This window comes from Mytilus californianus, unplaced genomic scaffold (genome assembly GCF_021869535.1).
Source record: "Mytilus californianus isolate M0D057914Y unplaced genomic scaffold, xbMytCali1.0.p SCAF_20, whole genome shotgun sequence".
NCBI lineage: Eukaryota > Metazoa > Mollusca > Bivalvia > Mytilida > Mytilidae > Mytilus > Mytilus californianus.
The window spans coordinates 3849718-3868703 of record NW_026262669.1 but is presented as its reverse complement, the minus strand read 5'-3'; the positions used below and the strand labels follow the sequence as shown (position 1 = coordinate 3868703).

The 18986-nt window shown below is 34.2% G+C and overlaps 1 protein-coding gene across 1 annotated transcript in view; it reads left to right on the top strand.

Moving 5' to 3' along the window:
* The window catches only part of LOC127731713 (fibrinogen-like protein A), a 41521-nt gene that overhangs the window by 20091 nt on the left and 2444 nt on the right, over window positions 1-18986 (top strand). Inside the window, exons 3-4 of the mRNA XM_052240526.1 lie at window positions 15067-15163; window positions 18495-18659. Of these exons, the coding sequence (XP_052096486.1) occupies window positions 15067-15163; window positions 18495-18659 (262 nt within the window). The remainder of the gene's footprint in view (window positions 1-15066; window positions 15164-18494; window positions 18660-18986) is intronic.

Genomic DNA, 18986 nt, shown 5'->3' with positions numbered 1-18986 from the left:
GAGAACAACAACACAACAAAGACACAACATTAAAATGTAACACACACAGAAACGAACTATAATGTAACAATGGCCATTTTCCTGACTTGGTACAGGACATTTTAAGAAAAATATGGTGGGTTGAACCTGGTTTTGTGGCATGCCGAACCTCCCGCTTCTATGGCAATGTTAAATATAATATTTACATCACAACATTACATGACATGACTACAATACAAATAAATGGGAGAACATATAGGACAAAGAAACACACGAATAATAGCTAACAAAAGGTACTAGGTTTAAAATTTAATACGCCAGACGTGCGTCTCGTCCACACAAGACTAACCAGTGACGCTCAGATGAAAAAAGTTTGAAAGCCAAAACAAGTACAAAGCTGAAGAGCACCGAGGACCAAAACTTCCAAAAAGTTGCGCCTAACACGGCCAGGGTTTTCTGCCTGGGACAAGAACATCCTTATTATTTAGAATAATTTATACTTTTGCAAACAGTAAATTTTATAAAATGACTATACAATAGATATACATGATAAAACCGAAGTGGGGACTAACTATAGAATAAAAAACGGATACATTACATAAAACAACTTAATCCAACACATAAAAATACACAGCCGAGTTAGCCAAAGTGACGTGTAAAATATTCTTTTAGCTGGGGTTTTATAATAAACATACAAAATATTCAATGATCTGTAAAATTGCTTTTAAAATAAATTGATTCACGAATTCAGTGCTAACGATATGTTTTAATGTATTGAAGACGTTGGATTTGTTTTAGTTTTATTCTATTAATTGTTCGCTATCAGCCAATTAACCAAAGTTTACATGACACTAAAGATGAATAAGAGATTCGCTTCATTGGATTGGACGATGCCTTCAATATTTATTATAGAAAAATTGAGCGTTAAATTGTATTTCAATTGGCATGCCAGCATATATTTGAACTATGAACTATGACTACTAAATAAAATTTGTAAACACAGGACATAATCATCTTCTTTTGTATATAATTTATAAAAAAAATAGAGTACTTGAGATAGATCGATGAGACATGACAGTTCAACTTTTATGGTCAAAACATGCCATCCTTGTCATGCTTCCTAACAAAATTAAAATGAAACAGACTTATACAATTAAAGTAAAATAAAATGCATTACTAAGTAAGTAAATAATAAAACTGAATACATATATTGAGAGTTTGAAAAATTCAAGATCGGTTTAATATTTATCATTTAATCTTACTTACATGAATGAATAACTGATTGTCTAATACATAATAAACTGATAATTCTTGAACATTCAGTGAACTTGACCATATGAATAATTTGATTATCAGGAGAAGGACCGTGTCGACACCACCTTGATCTAAAATATTTTACAAATTATTTTTTCGATGATTTTAACGAAGTATTCCCGTGTACACTTATAAAAAAAATTATCGCATCGACGTCTTGATAACACTATAACAGTTTATATCTTGGGGAAATTGCTTTTCAATATGTCTTAGCGTCGGAATGGTTAATGTAATAGACTATTTTCATATAATCGACTTTTGACTCCGGATTATATAATTTGTCGACAGGTTACCTTGGACATTATGGTACTCGGTCAAGTAAGAGCAACCAAAATAAGTAAAATCAAACATATAATCGGTGTAATTTGAGGAGAAAGTTTACTGTTTTCCGATGATTTTGTAGTGAAAAAAAAATGTTAAGCAGGTAATTTTCCCCCAAAATTGTACCGATTGAACGCTTGGTTTTACTTCTTTAGCTTGCTCTTACCTGACTTGGTACCATGATATCCAAGGTAACCAGTCGACAAATTATATAATCCGGAGTCAAAAGTCGGTAATATGAAAACAGTCTATTGGTTATGTTTTGTTTTTTTAAAAGCATTGTTTCGCATTCAAAAATCCAATTAAGATCATATCTAACAGATTTATTTGTACTTTTGTAATAAAGCAGATTACTATTTGTTATTATATATGGATGAAGATAAATAAAACAGACATTAGATAAATATTGACAAGCATAAACTATAGAATAAATTACCAGATGATTTAATAAAAAGAGGGAGATTATAAAAATGGAGCAACCAAATGCCGTAGTAGAATCAAACAGACAATACTCGGGCAAACAGAAAACAAAAACAATGAAAAATAATTAACTTATAGATACCAGGATTAAAATATACACATTCGGTTATCGTACATATAGCACTACCTTATTCAATAAAAACAACTGAAACTGCTTGCAATTTTTACGCCTCATTAAGCTTTGGACGTATTTCGGTGCATGTAACCTAAAACAACATAGAAACTATGTTCTTTGTTTTGTTTCGTTTTGATGCCGACATATTACAAACACTTTCCGATCAGGATATCGCTATTTCACTTCCGTCGATAAATTATCAGAACGCAGACGGTTTAAACAATAAGAATGATTAAACGCATGATTTCTTTCTCCCAGGCTTCGTTTTATTTGCTAAATAAAATGTATTTCAGGGACAAAAAAAAAGAAGAAATGTAATCAATATTGACAAAAAATGCATCGTAGCTGGGAAAGATAAGTTCAAATATAATTTTCTAATTCCCGGAAAGGTTCTTAGTTAATCGAAGAATCATGATGTATAATGTTATGAACTTGCTGTTTCTGTATTGGCCGTTGAATATATTCTAGGTCAGCTGACTTGGCTCTCGGTCCAAATACAGCTTATCCCGAATCTATACCAAGGCCAATAGAGAAAAGGTAAGGTACGGTATATCGGGTGTTTTCCTCGACTTGCTAATGATTTGCGATGAAAAAAGGGTGGTTTTTGATGTCGCACAGAAGAAGACGATTTTCATTTATTTTTGACTAGTGTTTTCAAATTAACTGTGTTTAAAATTCATGGATATTGCCGTATTAAGCGACCGCGCTTGTGACTGAGTGGTTCCTAACCAGAATTAATCTTAATGCATAGCCATCATGGCATAATACAAAAGGGTGACTGGGGAATAGAAGTATGGTCACCATTGTCCTTCCTCCGACCGGCAGTAAAACCCTTGCCAAAGTGGGGCGTCCGTTTGGCTGTGCGGGATGTATAAATTTGCAGCCACGTCCGGTCAGAATGGGGACGTTAAATCCGATGTCTCGTGTAAAGAGACGGTCACGCTCTTTGCACGTTAAGAACCCTTGCAACAACTCTTTGAGGGGTCCGTACATTGTAGGTGACCTGTTGCAAGGCTAAATTTCTGTCCCTATCCAATATACCCTCATTTACCGTGGCAGTCTAAATTTCTCCGACCTTTACCCCGGACGCCTCTATTACATAACCTACCTATTGTATTTATTGTTAATTTGTTTTCGTCCTGAATATGCATGAAATATTTGCATTGGACGTTAAGCAACCAACAATCAATCAATCACATACAATCAAGCACCATATTGCTTAAAATATCTGCATGTGTACTTGATATAACTATGTTTTACAATGGCTGCATACAGAAAAATAAATAGACTATCCTTTGAAGACATTATCAATCATAACATACTATATATACATTTACGACGGACAGAAATCTCCGTAAATATCTAAAAAATATTCTGTATTAACCTTCATTGGAAACTGAGGTCGCATATCAATAACATCTCAAGATAGCAGTTCATAAGATAATATCGCTAAGCAGAACGATGAGGTCATTGGTATTTTATCAGCATATAGTGAATCCAGAGTTACTTTTCTTCAAACACAGCATTCCTCTCTGGAATCAATACAAAAAGCATACAAATCCAACAATCAGGATCCCAGCTTGAATTTAAAAGTACACATGTACATGAGCTAGTGCATTACCCAATACCACGGATGAAGGTTTCTTTATTGTCGAGTTCAAGTTGCGAGTTGAAAAGGCAGAGTTGCGAGTTACAAAAGTCGAGTTGCGAGTTACGAAGATCGAGTTGCGAGTTACGAAAGTCAGTTGCGAGTTACGAAGGTCGAGTTGCGAGTTACGAGTTGCGAGTTACGAAAGTCGAGTTGCGAGTTACGAAGGTCGAGTTGCGAGTTTCGAAGGTCGAGTTGCGATTTACAAAAATATTATGCTTTTCTAATTTCTGAAGAATTATATATATATATAAACAGTCGTACATGTATATATAAACGGTCGTGTCGTCTGATTTTTGAAACAGAATTTTTAGGTTTCTAAAATAAAACAGGATATACTGTAGATATAAGACAAAATGTATACCGTACTGAACAATAAGAACATAAATCATGTAGACAAATGAAATATACTTGCAAATTATCGACATCTCACATAATATGGCACTGTGTTAGGCCTAACGTAAATACTTATCAACGGTACCAGGCTTATAATATTTTCTACGCCAGACGCGCGTTTCGTCTATACAAGACTCATCAGTGACGCTTGAATAAAGGATATTCCTTAGCATACCAAGTGCTAACTCTTCGTCTTTCGCAAAGGTTTAGGGTGATATAGGCTCAATTGCACATTTAACTTAAGAAAATATCTCATGAATAAGTCAGAAATGTGATATGCTATGTGCTTTATGTGATAAATTAAATAATTTTGAACTTTGTTAACTTTGTGATTTAACCCCAAGCGGAGAGTGCATATATATACCAAATAGTTAATAATCGAGTTGTTGTATGTATGTATATCTGAGTACTACAACGCAAAAAAAAAAGCATGCTATAGATGTCTTTATATGGCATTATGGTAACTTCCTGGCGTAGATCATAATATGGATTTTGTTTTTAATTTGGAAAGACGTTATTCTACAATAAGTTATACCGCTGTTACAAAAAATAAAGGAACAGTTATAAGGAATGTTATGGCGTGTGTTTTTACGGTAGGAGCACGGAAGCTTCGTTTGTCACAAGTTTACTTTTTTACCTGCATGCAGCCTTGATACAAATGTTGAAGTTTCAGATATCAGCAGGGTATTGTACATTTTTGTATGATTAACCCGTTTTTTAGAAAGAAGTTACACATTTCAAAACTGCGTCTTTTGTTTCTTTTACAAAAGTATGTTTGATAGCTACATGTATAGAATAAAGAATGGAAACGGGGAATGTGTCAAAGAGACAACAACCCAACCAAAATATACAAGTCAACCCAAGGCCACCAATGGGTCTTCAGCACAGCGAGAAATCCCACACCCAGAGGCAGCCCCGAGCAGGCCCCGAAGCACAATGTACACTAGATCAAGAAAATGGACGCAATTCCATGCTCCGAAACATATAGATGAACCAAAATTAAAAAAATGACAAGACCAACAAAGGCTAGAGGTTCCTGACTTAGGACAGACGCAAAAATGAGCGCTCAACCTTCCCCTTCTCCTATAGCCTATGTAGACATACATAACTTAAACGTCCACACTTTAGAGTGTCCATGCCAAAGAATACATTTTGGGGTCCCTAACAAATATTGCCTCTGCAACTGTCCCAAAGAGCCCACTCTTAACGAAATCTGCAGAAGGGATCTTTTACATATATGTACTATAGTTTAGTTGCTATCTCCCTTTACGTTTATATGAAGATGCTAGCTATGAAATTTAATAATAATTACACTACAAGCCATCCGCTGTATTTCAAAAGGCTATCTGTTTCTTCAGAAAATAACCATACTTTGCGAAGTGATTATTTAAGCAATCCATTCATTTTTATTTTACACGAGACTCAGATGAAGTCCAAACAACAAAAAGAATCGAATCAACGATACTTGATACAATTCTATGAGCAATCATCATTCAAAAATGTGAAAGAGGTACACCAAAAAATTAAAATAGCTGTCCCCATTTTCACGCAAATCTAATTTCGTAACTCGCAACTCGACCTTCGTAACTCGCAACTCGACTTTCGTAACTCGCAACTCGACTTGTGTAACTCGCAACTTGATACTCGACAACAAGTGAATCTCACCACCATTCACAATGGGTTTTGGAGTTTATGCTGAAGCGGACCAAACTAGTTGTTTTCCTCTCATAGGTGATGTTTTCCCCTCGGTTTTAGTTTGTAACCCGGATTTGTTTTCTCTCAATCGATTTATGACTTTTTAATATGACGGATCTTTCCTGCATAAAAAATATTTAAAAGTTTGAAGGCCTTTTTTGATTCCTGATTGCATGCACGTTCAGGACAAGAACAAATTGTCAATAAATAAAACATGTAAATCATGTAATGGAGGCCGTTTGGGATAAAGTTCGAGGAAATTTGGACTGTCATTGGAAAATTAGGGTATATTGAAAAGAGACAGAAATTTACCCTTGCAACAGGCCATCAACGGACCCCTCAAAAAGTTATTGCAAAAGTTTTTTTTATTTTGCAAAGAACTTGGCACTCTCCTTACTCGAGGCATCGGATTGAACGTCCCAATTATGACCGGTCGTGGTTGCGTACTTGTACATCCTGCACAGCCAAAAGGACGCCCCATTTTGGCAAAGGAGTCTACTGCCGGTCGGGGAAGACCAAGAGCGACCATATTGCTATTCCCCTGTTACCCTTGGGGGGTTTAGATTTTCGTGTAGGTTGAAAACATGAAAGCGAGTCAGAACATATAATACATTTTGATTTGTCCGAAGAAGCAATATAGTTGAAAAAATGACAATATCATCAGCATATAATACGGTAAACAATAGACTGGTCGTGAATTAACGATGACTGGACGGTTTGTGAATCTATCCTTTAATTGAACACAGGAGTTACTCTGGGAATATTTGCTCTTTCATGTTTTATCCTCGAGGTTATTACCAGCCCAGTAGTCAGTACTTATGGCATGACTCAGCTGGATTTAAGAACATGTGTTGTTCGACCTGTTAGTCAAATGCGTTTTGTTAAAATATACTTTTTCACTTTTTTGGTCTTTTGGAAAATGTTGTTTGTGCTGTATTTAGACCCCTCTAACAAGAAATTTGTTTTGCATGCACACGTATAAAAATTGCGGGTTTTATCCAACGCAATCATAGGTTTGAACGTTGTTTTCAATTTAGACTTGTTTATATTTTTTCGTTTTGGCTTGTATTATATTTGCCTTCGGGTTTATATGATCCGTTCATCCTATTTTGACTCCTGAAAATTCAAGAGTCTATCATTAATTGAGGTAAATTATGTGGTCTTCCAATAACCGTTTCGATTCCTAACATCACTGAAGAGACATTAATTGTCGAAATCCGGATATGGTGTACAAAAAATCTTTGCACCTTTGTTTGCGGTATACCATCTTCGCCGCAAGTTTATTGTTTTCTTTTTTGAATTAAATTTAAAGTTAAGATCCATTTATTACACCTTGTGATCCGTTTATTTGGCAATCGTCAATGGCAGTCAGCAGAATTTAAGAACATTTGTTGTTCGACCTGTTAGTCAAATGCGTTTTGTTAAAATATACTTTTTCACTTTTTTGGTCTTTTGGAAAATGTTGTTTGTGCTGTATTTAGACCCCTCTAACAAGAAATTTGTTTTGCATGCACACGTATAAAAATTGCGGGTTTTATCCAAGGCAATCATAGGTTTGAACGTTGTTTTCAATTTAGACTTGTATATATATATACAGATGCTCGGATAGCGACTCAGAAATTTCAGAAGACGAAAACAACTACAAATTTATAAAAAAGAGTACTTGGATCCCTAAACCGAGCAAAAATGCCACCTTGGAATCATTTATTGACAATTTTAAGTCGGACATTATTAGAAATACTAGAAATAAAAATAAACCTTTTGACAATCTTACCAATGAAGAACGAACTGCACTGAAAAACTTACGATCTAACGACAATATCGTCATTAAACCTGCAGACAAAGGCAGTGCAGTGGTTGTCATGGATAAATCTGCCTATATTCAAGAGGCTGAACGACAACTTGGCGATGCAAGGTTCTACCAAAAACTAGACTCTGATCCTACAACATCTTTTAGCAGAGAAATAACTGATAGTTTGGTAGAAATGCACAACGATGGTTTCATCGATGAAAAGACTCTAGAATATTTGAAACCAGAAAATCCAAAACCGGGCAGATTTTATCTTTTACCTAAAATTCATAAGGCCAATAACCCAGGAAGACCTATAGTTTCAGCGAACGGTCATCCGACGGAAAAAATATCGGAATTCGTTGACTTCCATCTTCGTCAACATGTTGAGGACTTACCATCTCACATCAAAGATACTACCGATTATCTTAGAAAATTGCAGGCCTTAAATCCACTCCCCTCCGACACGTCACTTGTCTCTATGGACGTCACCTCCCTCTACACGAATATTCCACATGCAGATGGCATTGATGCATGTAAAGAAGTTTGGAATTCCCGACCAGTGAAATATCCACCTACTGAATGCCTGGTCAAAATGCTCACGCTGGTACTCAAAAACAACAACTTCACTTTTGATGGAGACCATTATCTGCAAGTTAATGGAACTGCTATGGGCACCAAAATGGCTCCATCATATGCCAACATATTTATGGGCAAATTAGAAAAACAACTCCTTGAATCTTCCATCGAAAAACCGCTTTCCTGGTTTAGATTTATAGATGATGTGGATATGAAATGGAATAAAAGTGACGAGGATTTAGATACATTCATCACTCATGCCAACAACATACATCCAAGTATCAAATTTACTCATGAGAAATCTAAATCCAAAATCACCTTCCTCGATACTTCCAGCTCGCTCACAGATGGCATCATATCCACTGATCTATATTCTAAGCCTACTGACACTCACCAATATCTGTCCCCTAAAAGTTGCCATCCTGCTCATTGTACTAAGAGCATCCCGTACAGTCAGGCACTCAGAGTCAAGCGAATATGTTCCAACTCAGAAACAACTAAAAAACAACTACGTCAACTCGAAACCCGCTTGAAGAGAAGGGGCTACAAACACAAAACTATCCAAAAAGGCTTTCAGAAAGCGGAAACTATTCCAAGGAGTAAACTGTTAGAATACAAATATAAAAAGAAAAATAAAAGGACTCCATGTGTTCTTACTTACCACCCATCTCTCAAAAACAGCTTCGGTGTCATTCGTAACATTGGAAAACAGTTGAAAAGAATTCCAAACTATCCAAGATTTTTCCCGAGCCTCCCATGATAGCTTTTAGGCAACCCAATAGTCTGCGTGACCTGCTGGTGCGGGCTGAAGTGTCGGATAATAAAATACTTCTGGAGAATGTCGTTCGTGTGATGAAAAACGCTGCAAATGCTGCCTACAGATGCATCACTCATCAACTTTTCACAGTAAGGCAACCGAAAATAACTATAAGATATTTTGCAATGTTAACTGCAAAAGTATGAATGTTATTTACATTCTAGAATGTTCGGTTTGTGGCCTCCAATATGTTGGTGAGTCAAAGCAGCCTTTCCACAAACGCCTCAATGGCCATAGGAGTGATATCTCTAAGAAGCCACTTCTCCCAGTTTCTCAGCATTTCAGACAGTCTGGTCACACACTTGATGACTTTAACCGCATGAAGATCCTAGTGATTGAACAGAACATTCACTGGAGTGATGCCCAGCGACAGGTTCGGGAAAGCTTTTGGATAAAGGAACTAAATGTACATCATCCAAACGGCATCAATAAAAAATACTAAGTTTAATTTTTCACTCATTTTGGGTTGTAAATATACACAGTCACGTATATTTGAGTATTGAGTTTTGTTTTATATTATGATGTTCAGGATTTTGGATTAAATTAATAGACCAAAACTTACCTGTATTATTGAGCTATTTTTATACATATTATCAGTATTGTTAAAATAATTGACACCGCAGAAGGCTATTTGTTAAGCCGAAATATTTGTCAACACGATTTATTAACAACATCTTCGTATAATACCATCTTAAATTAGTATCGTTGTGCAAATCTCTAGACTTATATAATTTTTTTCCTTATCTGCACAGTATCGTCTATTGTAGACGATCCGGTACATAGTAAATTTGCTGGTTGGTCCTTTTTATAGACTTCTATATATATATATATATATATACTTATATTAAGGATGTATTCTTCTGACATTTCAGTCTCGTTGAAATATCGTTCTGGAATTATTTCCAAAACATGTGATACAAGTGGAAAATATCAGCAAATTTAAAAAATATTATAATCAAACTTAACTCTGTGAAAAAATTGTGTATTTACAATAACTCATGAATAAGTAGTTTTTGAGTAATAAAGTTTTTTAATTTTATTACCAATCAAGTCAGTCCTATTAGCTAAAACGTTGAGAAAATGGGTTAGGGGTACAAGAAATGATTTTACCAGAAACATGTACATTCCATATCAATTTTTTCAATCATTTATAACAAAGAAGTTGAAATGATATGCTTTTTTTCAGATTTGTCCACTTCATCTTTATTGAAAGTATGAAAAAACAGTTTAATTGTAAAACTGTGATTTTTTTTTCATGATAATAGCCCAAAAATGGATAAAAATTGATGAAAAATGGAAAAATCATCAGAATTGAGTACTTTCAAATGGCCGTAGCAAAAAAAGAAGTGCACCACCATATGATTTTTTCTTCACCAATTATTTGTTTACAGTCAAATAAACCCAAAAAATCAGGTTAAGAAAAAAAGTTTAATTCTAGAACTTTTTGGCTCCTCAGAGGTGTACATCCTTAAATATAAACTTATACTTGCCTCGTATTGGTCTTTTGAGGGTTGAGCGCTCAAAAATATGTTTAACCGCCACATTCTTTATATGCCTGTCCCAAGTCAGGAGCCTGTAGTTCTGTGGTTGTCGTTGGTTCTTGTCAGTCATATTTTGTTTTTCGTAAACTGTTATAAATTAGGCCGTTAGTTTTCTCGTTTGAATTGTTTCCTATTTTTCATGTAGGAGTCTTTTAAAGCCGACTATACTATATGGGTTTTTGTCATTATTGAAGGCTGTACTTTTGCATAGAATTGCTTTCATCCACTTCCTTGAACTCTGATGGATAATTGTTTCATTGGCAACCATACCTAATATCCTTATTTTTGTATTAATATCTATACTAACACCTTGCATAAAATAATGGTTGTAGCTTTAAAACAGAAGAAAGAGTTAGCTGGACAAACCATGTACCCTATGTGAGATGGACGGGCGGACAGGGATAAAACAAGATGCCTGACATTTTATTGCAGGGGCACACACATAGTTGATCACGAAGTTTTCACGATATGTTGCCTTGTAAACCAAAATATATGTGTAAAAGTTTAGAAATTGCCACATTAACGACAACCTTACTTAGAATTTTCAATTATGGCATTTATAAAGTCTCAATTAAACTATGACGTCCGTTTACTTTTACGATAATCTTCTCCTCTGAAACAACTTGGCCAAATACAACCAAACATCATTTGGGTATCTAGTTTGAGAAAATGTGCCCAATGAAACCACTTGCCAACCAAGATGGCCGACAGGGCTAAAAAAAGAACATTGGGAATAAATGCAAGTTTTGTCTATTATCTTGAAAACTGCTATAGAGAGAGAAATTCTGACATGGCAGCAATGTTTTGAATGTAAGCTCTATCTATTGTCGATTTATGTAAAAACTGTCAGACGACTGTTTATGCAAGTTATTGTCCTTAAATAACGGATAATATCAATTTTTTTTCAATTTCGTCTTTTATCTTGAAAATGATAACAGAAAGAGAGAAACTTCCTACGGCAAATATGACCAACAAGACAAGATCTACAAATGGCCGAAATCGTCAGACGACTATTCATTAGTCTAGAGTTATTGCCCTTTAATGATTGTTGTACCAATTATTTTGCATTTTTGCCTCATACCTTAAAAACAACAATTGATCGAAAAAAATTTAAAACGCAAAAATAATCAACAAGACCTGACATACAAATAAGTCATTTGCCGATATAATCAGCTGTATTTGGAGTTGTTGCTCTTTAAGGACGATTTTTGCCACTTTTTAGTGTTTTTGTCTATTATCTTGAAAAGTATGATAGATAGATCGACAATTTAAATAGCAAATACAATTATCAAGACAAGATCCACAAATAAGTCAACATAGTCAGATCGTAAGTCGAATAGTGGTTGGGGTTCTTGCTGTTTAATGACGATATTTACCAATATTTGGCGATTTTATAAAAATAAGATTTGGTATAATATATATTATATTGAAAACAATCAGCAAGTTCCGAATAAAAATACCTGTCAAGAGACACACTATTTCAGTCAATATCCGTCTGTTTTATTCATGGAAATTGAAGTGTTATTTTTGTTGTTGCTACTTAGTTTGACACTTTAAATTACCTGGAAATTATTCCGGGAAATCAAATAAACCCTATTAGATTAATAAAAACGATTATCATTACAGTAGGATTATGATGTTGATTCGTTTTATTTTAAAACCTAGTGAAATATAACATTGAAGGATGGTATGGTTTTAAATTAAATGCTATAAATCGTTATCTTGTAGGTGATAGTTTAAAAATATTGACCAACTTGATGTTTATTGACCGTTTTCATTATGTAAATTTGATATATCTGTCAGATCTTTCCATTAACAAAAATTGAATTACATTTAATGACTACAACATTTCAAGCAAACACGACAAAGTATTGCTGGTGAACATATCAATTAATGGTTTTGTAATTTTAGCTCATTGCATATTAATACATGTAATACATGCAAAATCTTTCATAGTTATTAAATGGTAATTATTTCAGACAGTTAGAATCTATTGAACGCATGATTGTTCTCGCTGACGTGCAGTTTTATAATGTATCCATTAGACTTATCAATAGAATTAATTTTAATATTCTAGTATTTGAGATAGATGATATTCTTCACATGAATTGGAAGCAAAATGACATATTTTGTAAATTGTTAATTAATACCTCAGCGTTAAGTGAGAATTACATGTGATTCATCCATTAATTGTTCAACTCTTTCACCAACGGTTTTGAAAAATGAAAAATGAATAATACCAATAATGGATGTACTTCAGTGCAGTTAATTAACTACATTTGAGAAACATAAATTGTCCACTTATATGGAATTTGAAAAGTTTAGTTTTTTTTTTTAATTTTTGTTGAAGCAAATGAGCGTTAAATAGGCTAGCTACTTGTCAGTCATACGAAAAAGAAATACAGTAGACCGCGGGCAACGCCAATCAGTGAATTACAGGGACAGGCACATATATAATATGGTGGATTCATTTGTATGTTTGTGATCGCTTAACTCTTCCCTTACCTGCGATAATTGTGTAACAGCACAACATAAGAACAAACTGTGTGAAAATAAGATGGAAATGGCTTGACCGCTCAGATTGGAAGGAAGCACAAAAACAACTATCATGACGACAAATGACAAAAAGTGCCGATCTTAGAGTATTCGAATTTACCAAAAGCTAGTTCAAAGCCAAAAACCACAAGTATACAAACTATGTTCTCCGAGACTAATCATGTAGTAATTAGCACACATCACACGGGTTTTATGTAAACAAAACAGCATAAGAAAAACATGATCTTGTGCATTGCCATATTATCGACAGGGCCATATTTTTTTTTCATAAATGTATTTAAATACATAGGGCGCATTGCATTTGCGCCAATGTTTGAAAAAAAAATGCAACAATTCATTTGCGCACGAAACGTTATAACGGAATGTTATGTTATGCTATCAAAACTATGTTGTAACATTATTATTAAAAGTATATTTTCAGTGTAGATCTATTATTTATACATTTACCTGAACTATTGGGGACAATGAAATGCCAATTGGCGCAGAAGCAAAGCACGTGGCTGCGTATTTATACATCCCGTATAGACAAAAGGGCGCATATATAGACATGTCCCCGCGACTCTTCCTTGTCTCTCTATGAAAATGAGATGCATACGTATCCTCTTTTATAATAAAGATCACTCGGTATGCACACTTATGAACTTGTGTCAAATATCTTACTTAATTCACCTCTTTCATATTTGAATGGATTGATGTTTTGATAATGTAGGGCATTGTTAACTTTTTGAATTAAAATATTCGTGGTTTTAAATTTCTTGGGTCTGAGCTTTTTTCTATAGAAATTAAACCCAGCAGAGAGCTTTGAAGGCACCATATTCATTATTGTTTTGGTTTATCTTATGTTGGTTGTTCGTTCATAAAACCTGATTTAAATATGAAAGGCTAATATCTAGCCTGAATATGCATGATATATTTGCCACTGTACGTTATGCAAACAACAATTATTGTTCTGCTCTTTGGCCGATTGTTTTGTCTCTATGACACATTTCCCCGTTTTCCATTCTCAATTCTTTTAGATCATTTTATATGTAACGGTAGGATAGTTATATAAATGACCAATTCAAATTGTTTAGCATAATTAAGTGCACTTTTACGGTACAATTGTAAAGTAACTTATTTTCAAAATCTGTTTGTGCCCTTCTGTGTCCCTTTTATAATTTAGTATACACGCTAATGCGTCCTTGTTAAAATTGAAATTGTTTATCATAATTAAGTGCACTTTTACTCTACAGTTTTAAAGTAATTTTTTTCAAAATCTGTTTGCGCTTATGTGTCCCTTTTATAATTTAGTATACACGCTTATGTGTCCCTTTTATAATTTAGTATACACGCTAATGTATCCTTGTTATAATTTAGTATACACGCTAATGTGTCCTTGTTATAATTTAGTATACACGCTAATGTGTCCTTGTTATAATTTAGTATACACGCTAATGTGTCCTTGTTATAATTTAGTATACACGCTAATGTGTCCTTGTTATAATTTAGTATACACGCTAATGTGTCCTTGTTATAATTTAGTATACACGCTAATGTGTCCTTCTTAAATTCAAATTGTTTATCATAATTAAGTGCTCTTTGTTGGTACAGTTGTAAAGTGTCCTTTTTCTAATTCAATCTATGCGTTAACGTATTCTTATTTAGATAAGCACTCAGTCCAACTAAAATCCTCGTAGGAACAGTGTTAAACTGTTATTTTCATTTTGCCGGAAGTCCTTACAGCTGGACCATTTTCTATCTGATGTGTAACAATTTGGCGATGGGAAAGAAATAATTTGGTATTTTTGCTCAATATATGTCACAGAAATAATATTTTAATTGTATTCTTTTCTGTAGTTAATCCAGAACAGATACGACGGCTCTGTTAACTTTTACCAGACATGGAACCAGTATAAAAACGGATTTGGTAGCTTATCCGGAGAATTTTGGATAGGTAAAGTGTATATAGTAGTTTTTTAGTCGGTGTTTAACTTTCAGAAACTAGGCTGTAAATATCATATCGACCAATGAAGGAAAAAAAACAAGAAAACCCGGAGAGAACGATTGACACTGTCAATAATTTTGAAAGAAATGTGTCTTGTGAAGGATTTTCAATTTTGTTAAAGGTCATTTATTTGAATTTTTTCTATCACACATGTACAGGTTGTACATGTTCTAAAATGTATGTTGACAAAGTTATATTCGCCTGAAAGCCCGGGTCTCATGAAGCTTCTATGGGAAAATAAAAAAAAAAAAAACATCTATGGGGAGGAGGGGTGTAATGTTTTTTTTAATTTTTGTACCACGTAGGCAACACATTTTATTTTATTAAAGAATTTAACATTAAAAGAGAGGCGAAAGATACCAAAAAAAAGTAAAATAAAAAAAATACCGAACTCTAAGGAAAATTCAAAACGGAAATTCCTTTATCAAAAGGCAACATTAAAAGCTCAAACTCATAGTCGAAAATAAACTCACAACAAAATGGCTTAAAAAACAACAACAACCGACAAACAACAGTACACAAAACAAAACATAGAAAACTAAAGACTGAGCAACGCAAACCCCACCAAAAACTGGGGGTGATATCAGGTGACCCGGAAGGGTATGCAGATCCTGCTCCGCATTTGGCATCCAAAAGTGTTGCACATATGATTGATTGATTGATTGAGTGTTGGTTGCTTAACGTCCAGTGGCAAATATTTCATACATGTTCAGGACAAGAACAAATTAACAATAAATACAATAGGTAGGTCCGGTAATAGAGGTCAACTGGGTTGCAGGTTGGGAAAATTTGGACTACCACGGGAAAATGAGGGTATATTGGATAGGGACAAACAGTTTGCCGTGCAACAGGCCACCAACGGACGCCTCAAATAGTTGTAGCAAGGGTTCTTAACGTGCAGAGAGCGTGACACGCTCTCTACACGAGGCATCGGATTTAACGTCCCTATTCTGACCGGACGTGGCTGCGTACTTGATACATCCCGCACAGCCAAACGGACGCCCCACTTTGGCAAGGGTTTTACTGCCGGTTGGAAGAAGACCTGTAGTGAACATTTTTTTATTCCCCGGTCACCCTTGGTGATAAGTTGCTCATATGAGTACAAACTATGTGGTAAGTCTAATTCGGTAGATAACTTTCGGGGAAATTGGGACGGGATTGTAGTTTCGATTATTGGAACATATTACAAAAATCTAATTGCAAAAACGTTCAGTTAAAAATAATTTTCCTTCTCCCTGATCCACATCTTTTTATTTCAAAGTTCGGAATTAAAAATCAGAATTTTGATTTTGATTTTATTGATATAACCATACTCCAATACAACTTAATACTGAAACTCATATAGATATGACGAGAAAACAATATCCGCTTTTTTCAAAATCATGTTAAAACCTTTAAAAACTCATTCCTCATAAACAAATGGAAAGTAAAGTAACAAAAATACCGAACTCCAAGGAAAATTCAAAACGGAAAGTCCCATATCAAATAGCAAAATCAAAAACACAAACACATCAAACGAATGGAAAACAACTGTCATATTTCGGACTTGGTACAGGCATTTCCTTATGTAGAAAATGGTGGATTAGACCTGCTTTTATAGCTAGCTAAACCTCTCAATTTATAAAAGTCGCATAAAATTAAAGTTGTATATTTGACAAAAAATTGCCATTTTACATATAATATTTGGCACGGACTTACCCAAAGAGATATTTTGAACACATTAATATATGGTATGATACATGTGGTGGCAAATAAATGTTTTGGGGTAAAGCAACAAGTTTGAAGCCTTAATTCATAAAGAATAGAATATACTTGATTCCAAATTAATGGGCCCACAAGGGGAAACATGAGATTATAGCAATACTCAAGTAAACATATACAAAAGAACAATACTAAAGGAAAGAATTATTTCATTCATGTAATATAAATGGGACAAATATACATTTGTAGATATCTACTTTTTGATTTTCGAATCTAGGGGCAAAAAAGGTGACCTTATCATACCTTCTCCTTTACAGTTTCTAAAGGAAAAGACTTTTTTTCTAAATAGAGTCTAAATGATGCACCTTCAATGTTCTCCAGTCAATTATACTTGTTGAAACAAACTTTCATTTCAATGATCACCAGTCTTTGAACATGTGAATATTCTCTTTTGACTTAAAGTGCGTTCACATGGTACGATTTACGTTCGATTTGTACCCGGGCACCTGCTTTCGACTAAATTGCACCGTGTGAACACTAAAATCGAATGTCGTTTTGTTTATCGAATGGACAATCGTATCGTGTAAACAGAACGCTGTACGATTTACCTGGGCGGCGATATCAAATCGGACGGAAAATCGTACAATGTAAACTCATTTTTAGGCTTTCAACTCTTCAAGCTTCTCAATTATGGGTTAATTAGCGAAAACACATATTTTGAAATTTACGGCATCCAATGTAAAGAGTATTTCATACTTAGACTTACACTTCTAGTAAAAACGATCGATCTCTCCTGAGATCAGTCTGAAAAGACCAATCTTTAGTCTAATGTAAACGGGAGAGATCAATCTTCAATCGCTCCAGAGGTGGTTTAAAACAAAATCTATCTTTTTTAATCGATCTTTCTTCAAGTGTAAACGCATAGATCGATCGCCATCGATCCTTCTAAAAGTGAAAGTTTTATACTTAGATATGTAAATAAATCTGCGCTTGTCCAGTTCGGAATATCTTTATAAAGGTCTGCCTGTCGATGTTTCATCCATACTTCCTTATTGACAGAACGTGGGGACATGGCAAGTACACAATGAAATAGATTCCCCCGTTTTCGCATCATTCTTCTAAATCAATAAACCCTTAACTCCTCATTTTTCGAACACATTGACCTTTCCCTTTTATTTAAGTGATAGTCTCCTCTTATTTCTTTGTTTAATGTCTTGGGACATTTTAATAAAAAAGATAATAAATAACTGCATACGTAATTCCAATGACCAATTTTTCTCTCCATGATTGTGCCGTGTGTGAATTTTTGAGGGAAATGCAAACGTTATCATATTTTATTTACGATTGTTTGTTTGTGAAATATAAGGTAATTAGGTCAGACTGGTTCTTTTTATACTGCAGACTAAATGCACTAGATTTAATAAGATGCAAATGTAAACACGAACCGATCTTTTTAAGATCGATTCAAATAAAGATCGGTTTTATATCATGCAAGTGTAAATGGGGTCTTAGTGTTCATCGATTTACTTACTTTTTTTATTCACCGAATAACTAAAAACAAGCATTTTTCATATTTCAGGCAATGACAACCTTCACACTTTAACTTATTCAAATAAGTACATGCTACGTGTAGACCTAACAGATAGCTTTGGGAACCAGACATATGCAGAATACTACATTTTCAGAGTATCAGACGAGGCGGACAAATATAGACTGATTATTGGAGAATATTATGGTGATGCTGGTAAGTATGTGGAAACAGGATCGGTACATGGTAGATATATAGGAGATAAATAATATTTATGATGTTTGCTGCTCTGTTTTACAATAATAAGCTTTTTAAAAGACTGTTATAGATAATAAGTATAAAAAATAACGGAACCAAAAAAAGCAGAAGAAATGTTTGTTTTTAACCCCCATCCTCCTCACCACCCTTTTTAACGTTGTTATTTATCTTCTAGAAATTAAAATATTGTTCTGATATATGATATTTGCATGATTCATTTAAGGAATATATCTTCAAATGTTTGAATCCAATCAATTTATATTTAAGTAATATACAAGGATCTAG